We start from the raw sequence: 24,253 nt of genomic DNA, 5'->3' as shown, positions 1-24,253 counted from the left end.
GGGAAGCACAGAACAACAACAGTATTGCAAACTGATCAGTGTGAACAGGTTATTAATTGGGTAGCAGATAATACTTCCAGTTACCTGGGCACCACCAACTCCGTTCTGTCTTCCACACGGTCAAGTCTTAGTAGCCGTGAGTCTCGACCGCATATGTAGCACCCTGAGGACTCGGCTGCTACAGGGGTATTGCACCTCGAACCAGAGGTGTGGTATTCCACTCCCGGGTAAGGATGGAGTGTGGGACTGAGCTCAGTAGGCTGCATGCACTACATACATCCCATTTCCGGGGGACAGAACTACGGTACTCCCACCAAGTATATGTGCAGGTACGACAGCGTCTGTCCCTGGCTGGAGTGGGAGGGGGGTGGAACATCCCAGTAGTGTAGGGGCAGATAGGGGGAGTACTCTGGGTAAAGCTAGGAGCTCATTGGGTGCTGGTCACCTGGGCTCACACATAGAGGGAGTATATATGGTGGGCACCATCTTAGGACAGAGAGAGCTGAGGGAGTCTTTAGGAAGAGTTCAGCCAGGAGGGCTGACAGGGAGCTGTGGCTCCGGCTGGGCCCAGCTCCAGAGCCAAGCCTGCAGAGGAGAGAGAAGAAAGAAAGGCCCAGAGTGGAAGACCAGAGGGAACCCTAAGAACCCAGAATCAGACCAAAAAGGGTGAAGGGTTGGCGGACACGGGTACCGGAACCCGAACTGGTGGAGGCCACTTATCCTCAGCCAGGAACCGGAGGTCGTGGTCAAGATTTGCCACGACCCTCACCAAATCCACCAGAAAGGCACACCAAGTATAGGGTCAGGGAACCCAGAGGAGGTTTGACCACCAAGAGACCCGAGGGAGCCGGCCAAAGGTGGATCCCTGGTGGGAACGGCCAGAGACAGAGAGAGAGAAGGGAGCTCAGGACCACGCTCCGGAACTGCCTGGGGGTTGGCCGAGTCCAGGACCTGGTGGACGCAGCACGGCTCGGGTGGTCACTCAAGGCCAGAGTGACTGAGAGAACACCCGTGAGTAAAAACCCTGAAACTGCATCTCCTGACTCTGACTCTTCTTACTGCACCGTCACAACCCCCATCATCTTCACCTGCTGCCCTGAGGCCATACCCCTCCCGTTGGGGGTTATAACATCATCGCCGCACCCATACCACCGGCCTCAGCGGACTGTTCTGCAGCGGCGGCTGCAAAGCCGCACTCAACGGGTGGCGTAGTCGACATCCAAGTTAACATCTACTGCCATAGACTGCCACTTAGTTTGACACCCTGGGCACGGACCGGGTCACCGCCACGAGACTACAACCCTCAACAGATCCGGCTCCGGGTAAGCTCCCGCGTGCGCAACGCAGCGCGACACAGGCCCAGGGGCGCGTCAACTTTGGCGTAGTCGGCAGGATAACGTGCCCGCAACCACCGGGTACTGCGTGCCTGAAGAAAAGTTCATATTTACCGTAAAAAGAAGTCTCCCGCCAATTCCAGAGGGTCCCCGCCATCGGACGCCATCACGAGTCGTTTCCCGCCGGTTGCCCGCCATCTGCAGTCTTTTCCCGCCATCCACAGAGTTTCCCGCCACTGGGAGACGATTCCCGCCATCTGGGAAGATTTCCCGCCCTGGCAGAGCGGACGCCATTATGGGCGTGCCAGAGGGTGGCAAGAGGCCACCTCCCATCGTGGGCCAGGACCAAGAAGGGCGCCAAAAACGAAGACCGCCCCCACCAGCAGAGACTGCAATGATTGAGATGTCCATCAGCGTGGGGGGTCTGCCCCTGGAACTGACAATCACCAAGTTGCCCCAGGACCGCCCTCAATGGGGGCGGATACAGAACAAAACAGAGAAGATGGGTGCAGCCTGGAGGAGTCTGGAGAAGCCGTACCCGGAGATGGAGGGAGAGTCAGGCAGCACCGACCCTGTGGTCAGGAGCCTGTTGCAAGCTACCACTCCACAAGACCTGGTGGAGATCCTGGCACAGCTCCCCCGAGACCGGGAGCGTGCACAGACCGCGCTGGAGGGCCTCGCACGGAGGATGGCCCAGGTGCAGCGAGAAACGCTGACGGAGTGGAGCAGGGAGATGGCCCAGCAGGCTGGAACCCGCCAGCGAAGCACACCACCCGCAACGAGGAGCACGCCTGCCCCTGAAGAGGATGCAGAAGGGATGGAGGCCGGAGACGACGCCGCAGAGGGAGCTGAAGAGACGGAGGCAAGTAAAGGGGATGTCACTACCCCAAGCCCAGCCACCGTAAGCCTACCCCCGCTCCCCGTCGCAGAGCCCGAAATCCCACCGATCGTGCCCGTTGCCGCACCGCTACCGTTCCAGACTAGGCCTCAAGCAGGAGCCGCGGCCACGCCTCTTGTGACGTCACGCGCCTCAACCCTGAGCGCGGCCAAGCAGGAGACGCCACCGGCCTGGTCGCAGGGCCGAGTACCCCCGGGCGCCGCAGTACCAACAGCGCCCTCTACCGAGCCACCGGCCTGGTCGCAAAGTCAAGTACACCCGGGCGCCGCCGTCTTCACGGTGCCCTTCACCTTCAGGGTGCCCCAGGCCTGGTCGCAAGGCCTGGTGAACCCGGGCGCCGCTACCACCACCGCGCCCTCAACCTCCACAGTGCCACACCTGGGTGAAGACTTGTTAGCCCAGCATATTTGCCCGGATGGGCAGCCCTTTGAGTGGTCACCGGAGTACTACCATCCCCGACTCCGGAAAGAAAGACCCCTGGATGAGCCCCTGATCCCGGCTCCGGCGCCCGCCAAGATCACCCCACTCTCGCTGGAGGAAGCGCAGTTTGCGTGGGACCCCACTGGAGGAGACCTCATCGGGTTCACTCAAGAGACCCGGGCGGCCACAGCCCAGCGAGCAGAGTGCTGCCAGCAGCAATTAGAGGTTTTCGACCGGGAACGACGAGAGAGGCGGGTCCGCGAGGAGCGGCTGCAAGTGAGGAGTGCAGAACAGAAGAGCCGGACCCGACGGAACCCCCGTGCAGCCCACGGTCCCCGTGCCACCGGGACTGTAATTAAATTCCAACTGCAGCACGGTTGGGGCTTCATCCGGGATCACCGCACCCCTGGTGACGTCTTCGTGACCCGCAGGGATGTTGAGTCCCACCTGCCGGAGGGACACAGAGGTCGTGACCTATACCTGGGTGATGAGGTCACCTTTACCCGGCACCAATGTGCCAAAGGACCCTATGCCCTTCATGTACACCGGTTGACGGAGGAAGAGCTGAGGTGTCAGGAGGAGCAAGAGGACCCGGACAGGTCTGAAGAATACAGGGAGGAAGCATCAGGAGGACGCCGTTATTAGAGTACGGTAAAAAAGAACTGTACATAGTTATCCGTAAGGGTATAAGAACTGCTGCTAATTTAAATATGTTCCCCGTTGGGACAAGTGTGAACTTAAACCCGTGAGTCCCCTATCCCTTAACAGGCTGAGGACTGTGAACAGCCATTCCTTTTCCCCACTGGCCGAGGACTGAGAGTGGCCACCTCCCCTTGTATATAGTTGCGCTTTCTAAGGCGCCCCCTACTGGTTTTATAGGAAACTGTTGTTCTTGAACTGACTGTTGCACTTCTACCTGGTCACAAGCGCACAGTGGCCAGTAACTCAAAGAACATTATTATGAAAGAGTTTTATATGAAAGAAAAAGTTTATCTTGTTTAAATCTGATAATGTTTAATGTTTGATATGTTCTTGTATGTTTTGAAAAAAATTGTATGTTTTTGGATATTTTATTCTTTTACAGCCCGAGGACGTGCTGTGATTTACCAGGGGGGAATGTAGCACCCTGAGGACTCGGCTGCTACAGGGGTATTGCACCTCGACCCAGAGGTGTGGTATTCCACTCCCGGGTAAGGATGGAGTGTGGGACTGAGCTCAGTAGGCTGCATGCACTACATACATCCCATTTCCGGGGGACAGAACTACGGTACTCCCACCAAGTATATGTGCAGGTACGACAGCGTCTGTCCCTGGCTGGAGTGGGAGGGGGGTGGAACATCCCAGTAGTGTAGGGGCAGATAGGGGGAGTACTCTGGGTAAAGCTAGGAGCTCATTGGGTGCTGGTCACCTGTGCTCACACATAGAGGGAGTATATATGGTGGGCACCATCTTAGGACAGAGAGAGCTGAGGGAGTCTTTAGGAAGAGTTCAGCCAGGAGGGCTGACAGGGAGCTGTGGCTCCGGCTGGGCCCAGCTCCAGAGCCAAGCCTGCAGAGGAGAGAGGAGAAAGAAAGGCCCAGAGTGGAAGACCAGAGGGAACCCTAAGAACCCAGAATCAGACCAAAAAGGGTGAAGGGTTGGCGGACACGGGTACCGGAACCCGAACTGGTGGAGGCCACTTATCCTCAGCCAGGAACCGGAGGTCGTGGTCAAGATTTGCCACGACCCTCACCAAATCCACCAGAAAGGCACACCAAGTATAGGGTCAGGGAACCCAGAGGAGGTTTGACCACCAAGAGACCCGAGGGAGCCGGCCAAAGGTGGATCCCTGGTGGGAATGGCCAGAGACAGAGAGAGAGAAGGGAGCTCAGGACCACGCTCCGGAACTGCCTGGGGGTTGACCGAGTCCAGGACCTGGTGGACGCAGCACGGCTCGGGTGGTCACTCAAGGCCAGAGTGACTGAGAGAACACCCGTGAGTAAAAACCCTGAAACTGCATCTCCTGACTCTGACTCTTCTTACTGCACCGTCACAACCCCCATCATCTTCACCTGCTGCCCTGAGGCCATACCCCTCCCGTTGGGGGTTATAACATCATCGCTGCACCCATACCACCGGCCTCAGCGGACTGTTCTGCAGCGGCGGCTGCAAAGCCGCACTCAACGGGTGGCGTAGTCGACATCCAAGTTAACATCTACTGCCATAGACTGCCACTTAGTTTGACACCCTGGGCACGGACGGGTCACCGCCACGAGACTACAACCCTCAACAGATCCGGCTCCGGGTAAGCTCCCGCGTGCGCAATGCAGCGCGACACAGGCCCAGGGGCGCGTCACATACTCCTCACCCTGATGCTCCTTCCTCCCACCATGCCGAGTGTCGTCAGACAGCAACTGATCCCACACTTGGACACTCTGAAGAGCTGTTCACTATTCCATTTCCATATTTTGGCCCCTTGCCTGCTCCGCTTGAAGTGGTGGAAGAGGAGATCCCATGTAGCGATGCCCAAATATTTGAGCAGCCACGGTCACACGAAGGCGACGGTGGGAAAGTGTCACAAGTGGTGGACGATGATGAGACACAATTGCCAGAAAGTCAGGAGGAGGACCAGGGTGCGGAAGTGGAAGACGAGGTGTTGGATGATATAGTAACTGACCCAACCTGGCAGGAGGACGCGCAGAGAGAGGCCAGCATCACACAGGGGGAGGGAGGCAGAGTACCCCAACAGGCAGGAAGAAGTAGTGTGGTGGCCGCAGACTGAAGGCGGGCAACCGTTCCCTGTAACACCAACACGAGGGACTTTGCCAGTACAACCGGTCGGTCTTCCAGAGTCTGGAATTTTTTTAAAGACTCTGCTGATAACCCCAAAAAGGCCATTTGTACCACCTGCCAGGCCAGCATCAGCAGGGGTGACAAAACTACCAGCCTGACCACCACCAGCATGATCAGGCACATGTCAGCAAAGCACCCGACTTTGTGGGACGAACCCCAGGGTCCACGACCAGTGTCAGCGGGTGTCACCACTTCTTCTTCCACTGTTGTACATGTAAGAGAACCCCCTGTTTTGTGTGCAAGGCAATCCCCTGTCCATACTGCATGCAAAGATGCCCCCTCCTCTCAGTCTTCACTTGTTATGGCAGTTTCTCAAGAAACAGCATCAACATCCACATCCACGTCCCACCGCAGCGTTCAATTGTCCATTTCTCAGACCTTTGAACGAAAGCGCAAATTCGGAGCCAACGCCCCACAAGCCACAGTCCTAAATTCGCACATTTCAAGACTGCTTGCGTTGGAAATTCTGCCTTTTAGGCTGGTGGAGACGGAATCCTTCCGCAACCTCATGGCGGTGGCCGTCCCTCGGTACTCGGTCCCGATGCGACACTATTGTGCCCGGTGTGCCATCCCCGCACTACACAAGCACGTGTCCCAAAACATCTGCGGTGCCCTCAGCAACGCAGTTACTGGGAAAGTCCACCTGACAACGGACACGTGGACAAGTGCTTGTGGCCAGGGACGGTACATCTCCCTGACGGCACACTGGGTAAACATAGTGGAAGCCGGGACCCAGTCGGACGTTGGGACGGAACACATTCTCCCCACTCATAGGATTGCGGGCCCTATGTCAGTCAGAGTTGCCCCCACAGTGTACAGCTCCTGCGCATCATCCTCCTCCTCATGTTCAGCCTCCATCTCAGATATCATCACATCAGTTACAAGCTGGAAGCACTGCAGTACTGCCTCAGCCAAGCGGCAACAGGCTCTGCTGAAACTCATAAGCTTAGGTGATAAACCTCACACTGCTTGTGAGTTGTGGACAGCTGTGAAAGAGCAGGCAGATCTGTGGCTGAGACCGCTGAACCTACATCCAGGCATGGTCATGTGTGACAATGGCCGTAACCTGGTGGCGGCTCTAAGGCGAGGCGAGATCCCACACGTACCATGCCTGGCTCATGTGCTTAACCTCGTGGTTCAGCGGTTTCTTAAATCGTACCCCGAGTTGCCAGATCTGCTTGTCAAAGTACGCCGCCTGTCAGCTCATTTTCGCAAGTCGGCTACAGCTTCTGCCGCCCTTGCTGTGTTGCAGCAGCGTTTGCAGCTTCCGTCACACCGACTGGTGTGTGATGTCCCCACACGTTGGAACTCTACCCTCCACATGTTGCAAAGGATTTGTGAGCAGACGAGAGCAGTTGTGGAGTACCAGCTGCAACAAGGCCGTCGATATTCAGGTCAGACTCCACACATAAGACCTCAGGAGTGGACCTGGATGTCTGACATATGTACCATCCTGACAAACTTTGAGGAGACCAACAAGATGGTGAGTGGCCATCATTAGCGTCAGCATCCCACTTGTCTGTCTTTTGCAATGCTCTCTGCAAAGAATTAAAGAGGAGGCATTGCAGCCATAGTATGTTGAGATGGATCAAGAGCCGTAGCGGGCGATTACACACAGTCCAACATCATCTCATCCCAACGTGCATTGGGGGACAATGATTTAGAGGAGGAGGAGGAGGTAGAACAGGAGCTGGTATCATGCGCTGTAGACGGTAGTACCTGTACAACTGTCATACCGTAGGTTCAGCGTGGGTGGCATGAGGACAGGGGGGAGGAGGAAGAGGAGGAGAGCATGGTCAGTCGTCATCTTGGTGAGGACACGGAAGTCTTGCCGGTTACCGTCTGACAAGCATGGCTGACTTTATGTTACACTGCCTTTCACTCTCTTATTCCTGAGGTGGAGAGGTCTACAAAAATGGGTCAGTGCCAGAAGGCCCTTGCTGCAGAACTGTTAAAAAAATTCCCATCTGAACACTCTAGCGGCAGAGGTCACAGTTCGTTGCCCAACCAAGACGTACAGACGAGAGAGACGCAACTCCAATCCAGCAGAGGCAGGGGAACACTGTCAACATTCTGGGAGAGTTTTCTCAGACCCTCCCTTCGGACAGTCCCTGAGGCACGAGGTACTCTCACAAGGAGTGGAAAGTTTCAAAAGATGGTGAGGGAGTACCTTGCCGACTGTACCAGAGTCCTCTGTGATACCTCTGTGCCTTTTAATTATTGGGTATCCAAGCTTGATACTTGGAATGTACTAGCTCTGTACGCCTTGGAGGTCCTGGCCTGCCCTGCCGCTAGCGTGTTATCGGAGCGTGGTTTTAGTGCCGCTGGTGGAATTATAACTGATAAGCGCAATTGCCTGTCAACTGACAATGCTGACAAGCTGACCCTTATCAAAATGAACAAGGGCTGGATTGGGCCAGACTTCTCATCACCACCAAATGACAGCAGAGTAATATAAAGTCAAATTCACTGTGTTATTTTGGGAGATGTATTCATATGCACCGCTTCGCACCCACACATGGGTATACGCTTCCTAATTTCAGCTGTTTTATGCTCTTCGCCTTATCCTCCACCACCACTATACCACCATGGTGACCATGGTCCGTGTTGCCAGCATTGCAAGTTCCTCCATCCTTATTTTTGGCAGCTTTTGCTTGGAAGACATAAGCAATGACTATGGGAGACCCACTCCCCAATAATGGGAATAATGTTTGTAATATGCTGTACTGCATGGCTCTTGTAAGGGGCATTGTATGTTGCTCTGTCCTAATTTTTGGCAGCTTTTGCTTGGAAGGCATAAGCAAAGACTATGGGAGACCCACTCCTCAATAATGGGAATAATGTTTTTAAGATGCTGTACTGCATGGCTCTTGTAAGGGGCATTGCAAGTTCCTCCGTCCTAATTTTTGGCAGCTTTTGCTTGGAAGGCATAGGCAAAGACTATGGGAGACCCACACCCCAATAATGGGAATAATGTTTTTAAGATGCTCTACTGCATGGCTCTTGTTTGCCAGCTTTGCAAGTTCCTCCTTCCTAATTTTTGGCAGCTTTTTCTTGGAAGGCATAGGCAAAAACTATGGGAGACCCACTCCCCAATAATGGGAATAATATTTTTAAGATGCTTTACTGCATGGCTCTTGATTGCCAGCATTGCAAGTTCCTCAGTCCTAATTTTTGGCAGCTTTTGCTTGGAAGGCATAGGCAAAGACTATGGGAGACCCACTCCCCAATAATGGGAATAATGATTTTAAGATGCTGTACTGCATGGCTCTTGTAAGGGGCATTAAAACCGTCTTGTTAAGATACTGTGACCTACACGTCTCTTCCACGGCGCATTGATATTGTCTTTTTATTCCACTGCGACCTCCACCACTCTTCCAAGGGGCATTAAAACCGTTTGGTTCAACGACTCGGAATTCCACAGCTCTACCAAGGAGCATTAAAACCGTCTTGATAAGCTACTGCAACCTCCTCGTCTCTACCAAGGGGCATTAAAACCGTCTTGTTAAGCTACTGCAACCTCCACGTCACTTCCAAGGGGCAATAAAACCGTCTTGTTAAGCTACTACGACCTCCACCACTTTTTCATGGGGCATTAAAATCATCTTGTTAAGATACTGCGACCTCCACCATACTTACAAGGGGCATTAAAACCGTCTTGTTAAGCTACTGTGACCTCCACGTCTCTTCAAAGGGGCATTTAAACAATCTTGTTAAACTACTGCGACCTCCACGTCTCTTCCAAGGGGCATTAAAACCATCTTGTTAAGCTACTGCGACCTCCACGTCCCTTCCAGAGGGCATTAAAAGCGTCTTGTTAAGCTACTGCGACCTCCCCGTCTCTTCCAAGGGCCATTAAAACCATCTTGTTAAGCTACTGAGACCTCCACCACATTTCCAAGGGACATTAAAACCGTCTTGTTAAGCTACTGCAACCCCCACGTCTCTTATAAGGGGCATTAAAACCGTCTTGTTAAGCTACTGCAACCTCCACGTCTGTTCCAAGGGGCACTAAAACCGTCTTGTTAAACTACTGCGACCTCCACGTCTCTTCCAAGGGGCATTAAAACTGTCTTGTTATGCTACTGCAACCTCCACATCTCTTCCAAAGGGCATTAAAAGCATCTTGTTAAGCTACTGCGACCTCCACGTCTCTTTCAAGGAGCATTAATACTGTTTTATTAAGCTACTGCAACCCCCACGTCTCTTCCAAGGGGCATTAAAACCGTCTTGTTAAGCTTCTGCGACCTCCACCAGTTTTCCAAGGGGCATTAAAATCATCTTGTTAAGATACTTCGACCTCCACCATACTTCCAAGGGGCATTAAAACCGTCTTGTTAAGCTACTGCGACCTCGATGTCTCTTCCAAGGGGCATTTAAACAGTCTTGTTAAACTACTGCGACCTCCACGTCTCTTCCAAGGGGCTTTAAAACCGTCTTGTTAAGCTACTGCGACATCCACGCCTCTTCCAAATGTCATTAAAAGCGGCTTGTTAAGCTGCAGCGACCTCCACGTCTCTTCCAAGGGCCAATAAAACCATCTTGTTAAGCTACTGCGACCTCCACCACATTTCCAAGGGACATTAAAACAGTCTTGTTAAGCTACTGCGCACTCCACTATTCTTCCAAGGGGCAATAAAACCTTCTTGTTAAGCTACTGTGACCACCACGTCTCTTCCAAGGGGCATTAAAACCATCTTGTTAAGCTACTGCGACCTCCACGGCTCTTCCAAGGGGCATTAAAACTATCTTGTTAAGCTACTGCGACCTCCACCACTTTTCCAAGGGGCATTAAAACCATCTAGTTAAGCTACTGCGACCTCCATGTCTCTTCCAAGGGGCATTAAAACTGTCTTGTTAAACTACTGCGACCTCCCTGTCTCTTCCAAGGGTCATTAAAACCATCTTTATAAGCTACTGCGACCTCCACGTCTCTGCCAAAGGGCATTAAAAGCATCTTGTTAAGCTACTGCGACCTCCACGTCTCGTCCAAGGAGCATTAATACTGTCTGGTTAAGCTACTGCAAACCCCACTCCTCTTCCAAGGGGCATTAAAACCATCTAGTTAAGCTTCTGCGACCTCCACCACTTTTCCAAGGGGCATTAAAATCATCTTGTTAAGATACTGCGACCTCCACCATACTTCCAAGGGGCATTAAAACCGTCTTGTAAAGCTACTGCGACCTCCACGTCTCTTCAAAGGGGCATTAAAACCATCTTTTTAAGCTACTGCGACCTCCACGTCTCTTCCACGGTGCATTGATATTGTCTTTTTATTACACTGCGAACTCCACCACTCTTCCAAGGGGCATTAAAACCGTCTTGTTAAACTACGCTCTACTCCACAGCTCTTCTAAGGAGCATTAAAACCGTCTATTTAAGCTACTGCAACCTCCACGTCTCTTCCAAGGGGCATTAAAACAGTCTTGTTAAGCTACTGCAACCCCCACGTCTCTTCCAAGGGGCATTAAAACCGTATCATTAAGCTACTGAGACCTCCAACACTTTACAAAGGGGCATTGAAACTGTCTTGTTAAGCTACTGCGACCTTCACCATTCTTCCAAGGGGCATTAAAACAGTCTTGTTAAGCTACTGCAACGTCTATGTCTCTTCCAAGGGGCATAAAAACCATCTTGTTAAGCTACTGCGACCTCCACGTCTCTTCCAAAGGGCATAAAAACCATCTTGTTATGCTACTGCGAACTCCACGTCCCTTCCAAGGGGCATTAAAAGCGTCTTGTTAAGCTACTGCGACCTCCACGTCTCTTCCAAGGGGCATTAAAACCATCTTGCTAAGCTACTGCAACCCCCACGTCTCTTCCAAGGGGCATTAAAACCGTCTTGTTAAGATACTGCAACCTCCACGTCTCTTCCAAAGGGCATTAAAAGCATCTTGTTAAGCTACTGCGACCTCCACGTCTCTTCCAAGGAGAATTAATACCGTCTTGTTAAGCTACTGAAACCCCCACGTCTCTTCCAAGGGGCCTTAAAACCGTCTTGTTAAGCTTCTGCGACCTCCACCACTTTTCCAAGGGGCATTAAAATCATCTTGTTAAGATACTGCGACCTCGACCATACTTCCAGGGGGCATTAAAACCATCTTGTTAAGCTACTGCGACCTCCACGTCTCTTCCAAGGGGCATTTAAACAGTCTTGTTAAACTACTGCGACCTCCACGTCTCTTCCAAGGGGCATTAAAACCGTCTTGTATACTACTGCGACATCCACGTCTCTTCCAAATGTCATTAAAAGCGTCTTCTTAAAATACAGCGACCTCCACGTCTCTTACAAGGGCCATTAAAACCATCTTGTTATGCTACTGCGACCTTCACCACGTTTCCAAGGGACATTAAAACCGTTTGTTAAGCTACTGCGACCTCCACTATTCTTCCAAGGGGCAATAAAACCGTCTTGTTAAGCTACTGTGACCTCCACGTCTCTTTCAAGGGGCATTAAAACCATCTTGTTAAGCTACTGCGACCTCCACGGCTCTTCCATGGGGCATTAAAACCATCTTGTTAAGCTACTGCGATCTCCACCACTTTTCCAAGGGGCATTAAAACCATCTAGTTAGGCTACTGCGACCTTCACGTCTCTTCCAAGGGGCGTTAAAACTGTCTTGTTAAACTACTGCGACCTCCCTGTCTCTTCCAAGGGGCATTAAAAGCGTCTTGTTAAGCTACTACGACCTCCACCACTTTTCCAAGGGGCATTTAAATCATCTTGTTAAGCTACTGCGACCTCCACGTCTCTTCCAAGGGGCATTTAAACAGTCTTGTTAAACTACTGCGACCTCCACGTCTCTTCCAATGGGCTTTAATACCGTCTTGTTAAGCTACTGCGACCTCCACGTCTCTTCCAAAGGGCATTAAAAGCGTCTTGTTATGCTACTGCGACCTCCACGTCTCTTCCAAGGGCCATTAAAACCGTCTTGTTAAGCTACTGAGACCTCCACCACATTTCCAAGGGACATTAAAACAGTCTTGTTAAGCTACTGCAACCCCCACGTCTGTTCCAAGGGGCATTAAAACCGTCTTGTTAAGCTACTCCGACCTCCACGTCTCTTCCAAGGGGCACTTAAACCGTCTTGTTAAACTACTGCGACCTCCACGTCTCTTCCAAGGGGCATTTAAACCGTCTTGTTAAGCTCCTGCAACCCCCACGTTTCTTACAAGAGGCATTAAAACCGTCATGTTAAGCTTCTGCAACCTCCACCACTTTTCCAAGGGGCATTAAAATCATCTTGTTTAGATACTGCAACCTCAACGTCTCTTCCAAGGGCCATTAAAACCATCTTGTTATGCTACTGAGACCTTCACCACATTTCCAAGGGACATTAAAACCGTCTTGTTAAGCTACTGCGACCTACACTATTCTTCCAAGGGGCAATAAAACCATCTTGTTAAGCTACTGTGACCTCCACGTCTCTTTCAAGGGGCATTAAAACCATCTTGTTAAGCTACTGCGACCTCCACGGCTCTTCCATGGGGCATTAAAACCATCTTGTTAAGCTACTGTGACTTCCACCACTTTTCCAAGGGGCATTAAAACCATCTAGTTAAGCTACTGCGACCTCCACGTCTCTTCCAAGGGGCGTTAAAACTGTCTTGTTAAACTACTGCGACCTCCCTGTCTCTTCAAAGGGGTATTAAAAGCGTCTTGTTAAGCTACTGCGACCTCCACGTCTCTTCCAAAGGGCATTAAAAGCGTCTTGTTAAGCTACTACGAACTCCACCACTTTTCCAAGGGGCATTAAAATCATCTTGTTAAGATACTGCGACCTCCACCATACTACCAAGGGGCATTAAAACCGTCTTTTTAAGCTACTGTGACCTCCACGTCTCTTCCAAGGGGCATTTAAACAGTCTTGTTAAACTACTGTGAACTCCACGTCTCTTCGAATGGGCATTAAAACCGTCTTGTTAAGCTACTGCGACCTCCACGTCTCTTCCAAAGGGCATTAAAAGCGTCTTGTTAAGCTACTGCGACCTCCACGTCTCTTCCAAGGGCCATTAAAACCATCTTGTTAAGCTACTGAGACCTCCACCACATTTCCAAGGGACATTAAAACAGTCTTGTTAAGCTACTGCAACCCCCATGTCTCTTCCAAGGGGCATTAAAACCGTCTTGTTAAGCTACTGCGACCTCCACGTCTCTTCCAAGGGGCACTAAAACCGTCTTGTTAAACTACTGCGACCTCCACGCCTCTTCCAAGGGGCATTAAAACAGTCTTGTAAGCTACTGCAACCTCCACGTCTCTTCCAAAGGGCATTAAAAGCATCTTGTTAAGCTACTGCGACCTCCACGTCTCGTCCAAGGAGCAATAATACTGTCTGGTTAAGCTACTGCAACCCCAACGTCTCTTCCAAGGAGCATTAAAACCATCTAGTTAATCTTCTGCGACCTCCACCACTTTTCCAAGGGGCATTAAAATCATCTTGTTAAGATACTGTGACCTCCACCATACTTCCAAGGGGCATTAAAACGGTCTTGTTAAGCTACTGCGACCTCCACGTCTCTTCAAAGGGGCATTAAAACCGTCTTTTTAAGCTACTGCGACATCCACGTCTCTTCCACGGTGCATTGATATTGTCTTTTTATTCCACTGCGACCTCCACCACTCTTCCAAGGGGCATTAAAACCGTCTGGTTAAACTACGGTCTACTCCACAGCTCTTCTAAGGAGCATTAAAACCGTCTATTTAAGCTACTGCAACCTCCACGTCTCTTCCAAGGGGCATTAAAACAGTCTTGTTAAGCTACCGCAACCTCCACGTCTCTTCCAAGGGGCATTAAAACCGTATCATTAAGCTACTGAGACCTCCAACACTTTACGAAGGGGCATTGAAACCGTCTTGTTAAGCTACTGCGACCTTCACCATTCTTCCAATGGGCATTAAAACAGTCTTGTTAAGCTACTGCAACCTATACGTCTCTTCCAAGGGGCATTAAAACCATCTCGTTAAACTACTGCGACCTCCATGTCTCTTCCAAAGGGCTAAAAAACCATCTTGTTAAGCTACTGCGACCTCCACGTCCCTTCCAAGGGGCATTAAAAGCGTCTTGTTAAGCTACAGCGTCCTCCACGTCTCTTCCAAGGGGCATTAAAATCATCTTGCTAAGCTACTGCAACCCCCACGTCTCTTGCAAGGGACATTAAAACCGTCTTTTTAAGCTACTGCAACCTCCATGTCTCTTCCAAAGGGCATTAAAAGCATCTTCTTAAGCTACTGCGACCTCCACGTCTCCTCCAAGGAGCATTAATACCGTCTTGTTAAGCTACTGCAACCCCCACGTCTCTTCCAAGGGGCATTAAAAACGTCTTGTTAAGCTACTGCAACCTCCACGTCTCTTCCAAGGAGCATTAATACCGTCTTGTTAAGCTACTGCATCCCCCACGTCTCTTCCAAGGGGCATTAAAACCGTCTTATTAAGCTACTGTGACCTCCACGTCTCTTTCAAGGGGCATTAAAACCATCTTGTTAAGCTACTGCGACCTCCACGGCACTTCCATGGGGCATTAAAAGCATCTTGTTAAGCTACTGCGACCTCCAACACTTTTCCAAGGGGCATTAAAACCATCTAGTTAAGCTACTGCGACCTCCACGTCTCTTCCAAGGGGCGTTAAAACTGTCTTGTTAAACTACTGCGACCTCCCTGTCTCTTCCAAGGGGCATTAAAAGCGTCTTGTTAAGCTACCACGACCTCCACCACTTTTCCAAGGGGCATTAAAATCATCTTGTTAAGCTACTGCGACCTCCACGTCTCTTCCAAGGGGCATTTAAACAGTCTTGTTAAACTACTGCAACCTCCATGTCTCTTCCAATGGGCATTAAAACCATCTTGTTAAGCTAATGCGACCTCCACGTCTCTTCCAAAGGGCATTAAAAGCGTCTTGTTATGCTACTGCGACCTCCACGTCTCTTCCAAGGGCCATTATAACCGTCTTGTTAGCTACTGAGACCTCCACCACATTTCCAAGGGACATTAAAACATTCTTGTTAAGCTACTGCAACCCCCACGTCTGTTCCAAGAGGCATTAAAACCGTCTTTTTAAGCTACTCCGACCTCCACGTCTCTTCCAAGGTTCACTTAAACCGTCTTGTTAAACTACTGCGACCTCCACGTCTCTTCCAAGGGGCATTAAAACCGTCTTTTTAAGCTACTGCATCCTCCACGTCTCTTCCACAGGGCATTAAAAGCATCTTCTTAAGCTACTGCGACCTCCACGTCTCTTCCAAGGAGCATTAATACCGTCTTGTTAAGCTACTGCAACCTCCACGTTTCTTCCAAGGGGCATTAAAATCGTCATGTTAAGCTTCTGCGACCTCCACCACTTTTCCAAAGGGCATTAAAATCATCTTGTTTAGATACTGCAACCTCCACGTCTCTTCCAAGGGCCATTAAAACCATCTTGTTATGCTACTGAGACCTTCACCACATTTCCAAGGGACATTAAAACAGTCTTGTTAAGCTACTGCGACCTACACTATTCTTCCAAGGGGCAATAAAACCGTCTTGTTAAGCTACTGTGACCTCCACGTCTCTTTCAAGGGGCATTAAAACCATCTTGTTAAGCTACTGCGACCTCCACGGCTCTTCCATGGGGCATTAAAACCATCTTGTTAAGCTACTGCGACCTCCACCACTTTTCCAAGGGGCATTAAAACCATCTAGTAAAGCTACTGCGACCCCACGTCTCTTCCAAGGGGCGTTAAAACTGTCTTGTTAAACTACTGCGACCTCCCTGTCACTTCCAAGTGGCATTAAAAGCATCGTGTTAAGCTACTACGACCTCCACCACTTTTCCAAGGGACATTAAAATCATCTTGTTGAGCTACTGCGCCCTCCACGTCTCTTCCAAGGGGCATTTAAACAGTCTTGTTAAACTACTGCGACCTCCACGTCTCTTCCAATGGGCATTAAAACCGTCTTGTTAAGCTACTGAGACCTCCACCTCTCTTCCAAAGGGCATTAAAAGCGTCTTGTTAAGCTACTGCGACCTCCACGTCTCTTCCAAGGAGCATTAATACCGTCTTGTTAAGCTACTGCATCCTCCACGTCTTTTCCAAAGGGCATTAAAAGGATCTTCTTAAGCTACTGCGACCTCCACGTCTCTTCCAAGGAGCATTAATACCGTCTTGTTAAGCTACTGCAACCCCCACGTCTCTTCCAAGGGGCATTATAACCGTCTTGTTTAGATACTGCGACCTCCACCAGTTTTCCAAGGGGCATTAAAATCATCTTGTTTAGATACTGCGACCTCCACCTTACTTCCAAGGGGCATTAAAACCGTCTTGTTAAGCTACTGCGACCTCGACGTCTCTTCCAAGGGGCATTTAAACAGTCTTGTTAAGCTAATGCGACCTCCACTATTCTTCCAAGGGGCAATAAAACTGTCTTGCTAAGCTACTGTGACCTCCACGTCTCTTAAAAGGGGCATTAAAACCATCTTGTTAAGCTACTACGACCTCCACGGCTCTTTCAAGGGACATTAAAACCATCTTGTTAAGCTACTGCGACCTCCTCCACTTTTCCAAGGGGCATTAAAACCGGCTAGTTAAGCTACTGCGACCTCCAAGTCTCTTCCAAGGGGCATTACAACTGTCTTGTTAAGCTACTGCGACCTACCTTTCTCTTCCAAGGGGCATTAAAACCATCTTTTTAATCTACTGCGACCTCCACGTCTCTACAAAGGGGCATTAAAACCGTCTTATTAAGCTACAGCGACCTCCACTTCTCTTCCACGGTGCATTGATATTGTCTTTTTATTCCACTGCGACCTCCACCACTCTTCCAAGGGGCATTAAAACCGTCTGGTTAAACGACTCGGTAGTCCACAGCTCTTCAATGGAGCATTAAAACCGTCTAGTTAAGCTACTGCAACTTCCACGTCTCTTCCAAGGGGAATTAAAACAGTCTTGTTAAGCTACTGCAACCTCCACGTCTCTTCCAAGGGGCATTAAAACCGTATCATTAAGATACTGAGACCTCCAACACTTTACGAAGTAGCATTAAAGCCGTCTAGTTAAGCTACTGTGACCTTCACCTTTCTTCCAAGGGGCATTAAAACCGTCTTCTTAAGCTACTGCAACCTCTACGTCTTTTCCAATGGGCATTAAAACCGTCTCGTTAAACTACTGCGACCTCCAAGTTTCTTCCAAAGGGCGTTAAAACCATCTTGTTAAGCTACTGTAACCTCCACGTCTCTTCCAAAGAGCATTAAAACCGTCTTGTTAAGCTACTGCAACCTCCACGTCTCTTCCAAGGGGCATTAAAAACGTCTTGTTAAGTGACTGAGACCGCCACAACTTTTTCAAGGGGCATTAAAACCGTCTTGTTAAGCTACTGTGACCTCCACCATTCTACCAAGGGGCATTAAAACCGTCTTGTTAAGCTTCTGCGAACTCAACGTCTCTTCCAAAGGGCATTAAAACCGTCTTGCTAAGCCAATGCGACCACCACGTCTCTTCCAAGGGGCATTAAAACCATCTTGTTAAGCTATTGCGACCTCCACCACTTTTCCAAGGGGCATTAAAACCGTCTTGTTAAACTACTGCCACCTCCTCGTCTATTCCAAGGGACATTAAAACCGTCTTGTTTAGCTACTGCGACCTCCACGTCTCTTCCAAGGGGCGTTAAAACCGTCTTGTTAAACTACTGCCACCTCCTCGTCTATTCCAAGGGGCGTTAAAACCGTCTTGTAAAGCTACTGCGACCTCCACGTCTCTTTCACGGCGCATCGATATTGTCCTTTTATTCCGCTACGACTTCCACCACTCTTCCAAGGGGCATTAAAACCGTCTGGTTAAACCACTCGGAACTCCACAGATCTTCCAAGGAGCATTAAAACTGTATCTTTAAGCTACTGCAACCTCCACGTCTCTTCCAAGGGGCATTAAAACCGTCTTGTTAAGCTACTGAGACCATCAATATTTTTCCAAGGGGCATTAAAACCGTCTTGTTAAGATACTGCGACCTCCACCATTCTTCCAAGGGGCATTAAAACTGAGTTGTTAAGCTACGGCGACCTCCATGTCTCTTCCAAGGGGCATTAAAGCCAACTGGTTAAGCTACTGCGACCTCCACGTCTCTTTCTTTGGGCATTAAAACCATCTTGTTAAGCTATTGCCACCTCCACGTCTCTTCCAAGGGGCATTAAAAGCATCTTGTTAAGCTACTGCGACCTCCACGTCCCTTCCAAGGGGAATTAAAACCGTGTTTTTAAACTACTGCAACCTCCACGTCTCTTCCAAGGGGCATTAAAACCATCTTGTTAAGCTACTGCGACCTCCACCACTTTTCCAAGGGGCATTAAAACCATCTTGTTTAGCTAATGCGACCTCCACCATTCTTCCAAGGGGCATTAAAACCGTCTTGTTAAGCTACTGTGACCTCCACGTCTCTACCATGGGGCATTAAAACCGTCTTGTTAAGCTACTGAGACCTCCACTTCTCTTCCAAGGGGCATTAAAACCATGTTGTCAAACTACTGCGACCTCCATCACTTTTCCAAGGGGCTTTAAAACCGTCTTGTTAAGCTACTGCGACCTCCACGTCTCTTCCAAAAGTCTTGAAAACCATCTTGTAAAGCTACTGCAACATCCATGTCTCTTCCAAGGGGCATTGAAACCATCTTGTTAAACTACTGCGACCTCAACGTCTCTTCCAAGGGGCATTAAAACTGTCTTTTTAAGCTACTGCGACCTCCACGTCTCTTCCATGGGGCATTAAAACCATCTTGTTAAGCTACTGCGACCTCCACGTCTCTTCCAAGGGGCACTAAAACTATCTTGTTAAGCTACTGCAACCTCCACGTCTCCTCCAAGGAGCATTAAAACCGTCTTGTTAAGCTACTGCAACTTCCACGTCTCTTCCAAGGGGCATTAAAACCATCTTGTTAAGCTACTGCGCATTCCACCACATTTCCAAGAGGCATTAAAACCACCTTGTAAAGCTACTACGACATCCACCATTCTTCCAAGGGGCATTAAAACCGTCTTGTTAAGCTACTGCGACCTCCATGTCTCTTCCAAGGGACAATAAAACCATCTTGTTAAGCTACTGCGATCTCCACCACTTTTCCAAGGGGCATTAAAACTGTCTTGTTAAGCTATTGTAACCTACATGTCTCTTCCAAAGGGCATTAAAACCGTCTTGTTAAGCTACTGCGACCTCCAAGTCTATTCCAAGGGGCATTAAAACCGTCTTGTTAAGCTACTGCGATCTGCACGACTGTTCCAAGGGGCATTAAAACCGGCTTGTTAAGCTGCTGCGACCTCCACTACTTTTCCAAGGGGCATTAAAACCGTCTTGTTAAGCTACTGCGACCTCCACGTCTCGTCCAAGAGGCATTAAAACCATCTTGTTAAGCTACTGCAACCTCCACGTCTCTTCCAAGGGGCATTAAAACCTTTTTGTTAAGCTACTGCGACCTCCAAGTCAATTTCAAGGGGCAATAAAACCGTATTGTTAAGCTAATGCGACCTCCACCACTTTTCCCAGGGGGATTAAAACCATCTTGTTAAGCTACTGTGACCTCTACCATTCTACCAAGGGGCATTAATACTGTCTTGTTAAGCTACTGCGACCTCCACATCTCTTCCAAGGTGCATTAAAACCATCTTGTTAAGCTACTGCGACCTCCACGTCTTTTCCAAGGGGCATTAAAACCGTTTTTTTAAGCTACTGCGACCTCCACCACTTTTCCAAGGGGCATTAACACCATCTTGTTAACCTACTGCCACCTCCACCATTCTTCCAAGGGGCATTAAAACCGTCTTGTTAAGCTACTGCGACCTCCTCGTGTTTTCCAAGGGGCATTAAAACCGTCTTGTTAAGCTACTGCAACCTCCACGTCTCTTCCAAGGGGCAATAAAACCGTTTTGTTAAGCTAATGCGACCTCCACCACTTTTCTAAGGGGCATTAAAACCGTCTTGTTAAGCTTCTGCGACCTCCATGTCTCTTCCAAGGGGCATTAAAACCATCTTGTTAAGCTACTGCAACCTCCACGTCTCTTCCAAGGGGTATTAAAATCGTCTTGTTAAGCTACTGCGACCTCCACCACTTTTCCAAGGGGCATTAAAACCGTCTTGTTAAGCTACTGCGACCTCTACATCTCTTCCAAGGGGCATTAAAAGCGTCTTGTTAAATGACTCTGAACTCCACAGCTCTTCCAAGGGGCATTGAAATGTTGTTTTTAATTATCTCTAACCTCTTCGACTCTTCCAACGGGCATTGCATTTCCTCCTAATTTTAGTCAGCTTTCGCTTTTCAATGCATAGCCGAGCAATAAGGGAGACCCACTCCCCAATAATGGGTAGAAGGTTTTTAGTATGCTGTAATCCATGTCTGTTTCAATGGGCATTGCAGTTCCTCATAATTTTTGGAAAGCCTTCCATTCACTGCTTAGGCCAACAGTGCACAGGAGACCCAGTTGCTGTAAATGGAAAAAATTGTTTAGTTAAGGCCCTCTGACCTCCATGTCACTTCCAAGGGGCATTGGAGTGCCTCGAAATTTTGGTAGGCATTGCACTCACTGTATGCCCTTTAACTGTGTTTAACTGTGTAGCCCAACTGCTCCTTTTGGTACAGAAACATATCCTAAAAGACATGTGTGGTTGACTGGCCTGATATTGATGTGAATGGTCCCTGTTCCTCCTGCTCTTTCTCCTTTGCCACCACTTCATCCATCATTCATCACCTGAAGCTTTGTTTTAACGGGAGTCATAGAACTGGGATAGTAGCAGGAAAACAAACAGCAATCCTCGGAGGAGGTAGGTTATGCGCCAAAACGCTGACCACCTCAGGCCTAGCCGCTACTACATACATGCGCTTGTATTCCAAGAAAACAAAGCAGATGCTAACTTCTATCATCATCATCATCTCCTCACCTTCGCACTCTCAACTCCCCTGATGGAGAACTCAGGGCCCACCAGAGGAGTCTGGTTCTCTGGTGGGCTCGTCCAATGCTGCCCTAAAGCAGGCCAGGCTAAGAAAAGTGTGGGGCAAGTTCCCAGGAAAAACAGGGGCAGCTGGGGACCGTTTATGGACACCCGGCCGCCCACAGGCAGCTGGGGACCGAGTATGAACACCCAGCCGCCCCCCGGCATCTGGGGACCGAGCGTGGACACCCGGCCGCCGGGCGACTGGGGACTGAGTATGGATACCTCGCTGCCGAAGCAGCCATGAGGTAGTGGCCAGCTTCGGCCACCTCCAAACTAAAAGGCCCCATTTCAAGTGCAAGCTAGCAGTATAGTATTGCAGCCTGGGGGTGGGTGGGTGGCAGGTTGCACACTTATGTTTGCATTCCAAGAAAACAAAGCAGATGCTAAATTCTATCATCATCATCATGCTCCACACCTTTGCACTCTCAACTCCCCTGATGGAGAAGCCAGGGCCCACCGGAGGAGACTGGTTCTCTGGTGGGCTCGTCCAATGCTGCCCTAAAGCAGGCCAGGCTAAGAAAAGTGTGAGGGAAGCTCATAGGAGAAATAAGGGCAGCTGGGAACCGTTTATGGACACCCGGCTGCCCCCGGGCAGCTGGAGACCATGTGTGGACACCCGGCCGCGGGGCGGCTGGGGACTGAGTATGGACACCCGTCGCCCCCTGGCTGCTGGGGACCGAGCGTGGACACCCGGCCGCCGGGCGGCTGGGGACTGAGTGTGGATACCTCGCTGCATAAGCAGCCATGATGTATTGGCCCGCTTCGGCCTCCTCCAAACTAAAAGCCCCCATTTCAAGTGCAAGCTAGCAGTATGGTATTGCAGCCTCTGGGTGAGTGGGTGGCAGGTTGCAAACTTATGTTTGCATTCCAAGAAAACAAAGCAGATGCTAACTTCTATCATCATCATCATGCTCCACACCTTTGCACTCTCAACTCCCCTGATGGAGAAGCCAGGGCCCACCGGAGGAGTCTGGTTCTCTGGTGGGCTCGTCCAATGCTGCCCTAAAGCAGGCCAGGCTAAGAAAAGTGTGGGGGGGATGTTCACAGGAGAAATAAGGGCGGCTGGGAACCGTTTATGGACACCCGGCTGCCCCCAGGCGGCTGGAGACCATGTGTGGACACCCGGCCGTGGGGCAGCTGGGGACTGAGTATGGACACCCGGCCGCCCCCTTGCAGCTGGGGACAGAGCGTGGACACCTGGCCGCCGGGCGGCTGGGGACTGAGTATGGATACCTCGCTGCCTAAGCAGCCATGATGTATTGGCCAGCTTCGGCCTCCTCCAAACTAAAAGCCCCCATTTCAAGTGCAAGCTAGCAGTATGGTATTGCAGCCTGGGGGTGGGTGGGTGGCAGGTTGCACACTTATGCTTGCATTCCAAGAAAACAAAGAAGATGCTAACTTATATCATCATCATCTTGCTCCTCACCTTTGCACTCTCAACTCCCCAGTATGGTATTGCAGCCTGGGGGTGGGTGGGTGGCAGGCTGCATACTTTCGCTTGCATTGCAAGTATTGGGGGAGGTACAATTGAACACTGCCCTGGGACAAGGACTTGCACGGGGATAGTTGCAAGTCTGCATCATCTGATGCGGCAAGGATCACTTCTGATGGGCACACTTTTAGGCAGTGACCTGGGTGTCAGAGATGCTTCCAGGGGTCTTCCCCATGCTGTTCCCATGTCTTTTCAGCACTGTATGCATGTGTCACACAGCACATGGCCAGATAAGATTGTAAAATGTAAAAATGACATTTCCCGGTGAATGCATTTGTCACGGTTGAAAGCAATACAAAAGTGCAAAAAAGCATAAAAAATGCTACTTGTGAACATAGCCCATGGTGTGGAGGAATATTTTTGTTTTTGGTTATTTCTTTTACCTTATACACAAGTCTTTACCCTGGAAAGGAAGTTCCTTAACATATTTCACAGGAAAACCGTTTCAGTTTCGTTTTTGAACGTTTTATTGTGAGCCCTTAAAAGTGGCTTAATACCTCTGACCACATTGTTGACAGCAGTGACCTGGGAGTCAGAAATGCTTCCTGGGGCGATCCCCATGCTGTCCCCATGTCATTTGAACACTGTCACTATCGTTTTGGGCACTTTTTAGGCTTTCTACAGACTGCCGGGGGTGCCGCCGCAAAAATGCTCTGGTCTCCCATAGACTAACATTGGGCTTGTTGCTCGGGTCAAGCACCCGAGTATCACAGTGAGCTCGGCCCGAGCATCGAGCACCCGAGCATTTTAGTGCTCGCTCAACACTAGTAATCTCCTAAATTAGACATTACGCAACAATGTATCAGTTGCCTTCAGGGTGTTTTCCTTTAATAAATACTATTTGGCTTCTGTATCCATTTCCTGCTGTTTATCTTTTTTTTCTTTCACTCCCGATTGTAAAAGTTCCAAGTTCGAATTCGACGATTAATGGAGTGATCTGTTCCAAGTGTACTCTATCTGGTGATGCCTGTGGTGCCGATCAGATTATGAACTGTACCGGAGATGAGACCATGTGTCTCCTCATGTCTACGAAGGATACAATAGGTAATGAGAATATCTATCTATTACCTATCTATTATCTATCTATTATCTATTATTTATTATCTATCTATTATCTATCAATTATCTATTATCTATTATCTATCTATTATATATCTATTATATATTATCTATATATTATATATATATATTATCTATTATCTATCTATTATCTATCTATTATCTATTATCTATCTATCATCTATCTATTATCTATCTATCATCTATCTATTATCTATCTATCATCTATCATCTATCTATTATCTATCTATCATCTATCTATTATCTATC

At 49.5% G+C, this 24,253-nt stretch overlaps 1 protein-coding gene across 1 annotated transcript in view; it reads left to right on the top strand.

Moving 5' to 3' along the window:
- Window positions 1–24,253, top strand: part of LOC141172979 (uncharacterized) — a 35,236-nt gene that overhangs the window by 6,502 nt on the left and 4,481 nt on the right. Inside the window, exon 4 of the mRNA XM_073657591.1 lies at window positions 23,828–23,968. Within this exon, the coding sequence (XP_073513692.1) occupies window positions 23,828–23,968 (141 nt within the window). The remainder of the gene's footprint in view (window positions 1–23,827; window positions 23,969–24,253) is intronic.

The sequence above is a fragment of the Phyllobates terribilis genome, unplaced genomic scaffold (genome assembly GCF_046119375.1).
Source record: "Phyllobates terribilis strain yellow unplaced genomic scaffold, ASM4611937v1 Scaffold_12__6_contigs__length_324123572, whole genome shotgun sequence".
NCBI classification, from domain to species: domain Eukaryota; kingdom Metazoa; phylum Chordata; class Amphibia; order Anura; family Dendrobatidae; genus Phyllobates; species Phyllobates terribilis.
The sequence above is the reverse complement of the archived record's forward strand: the minus strand, read 5'-3'. Positions and strand labels throughout refer to the sequence as shown.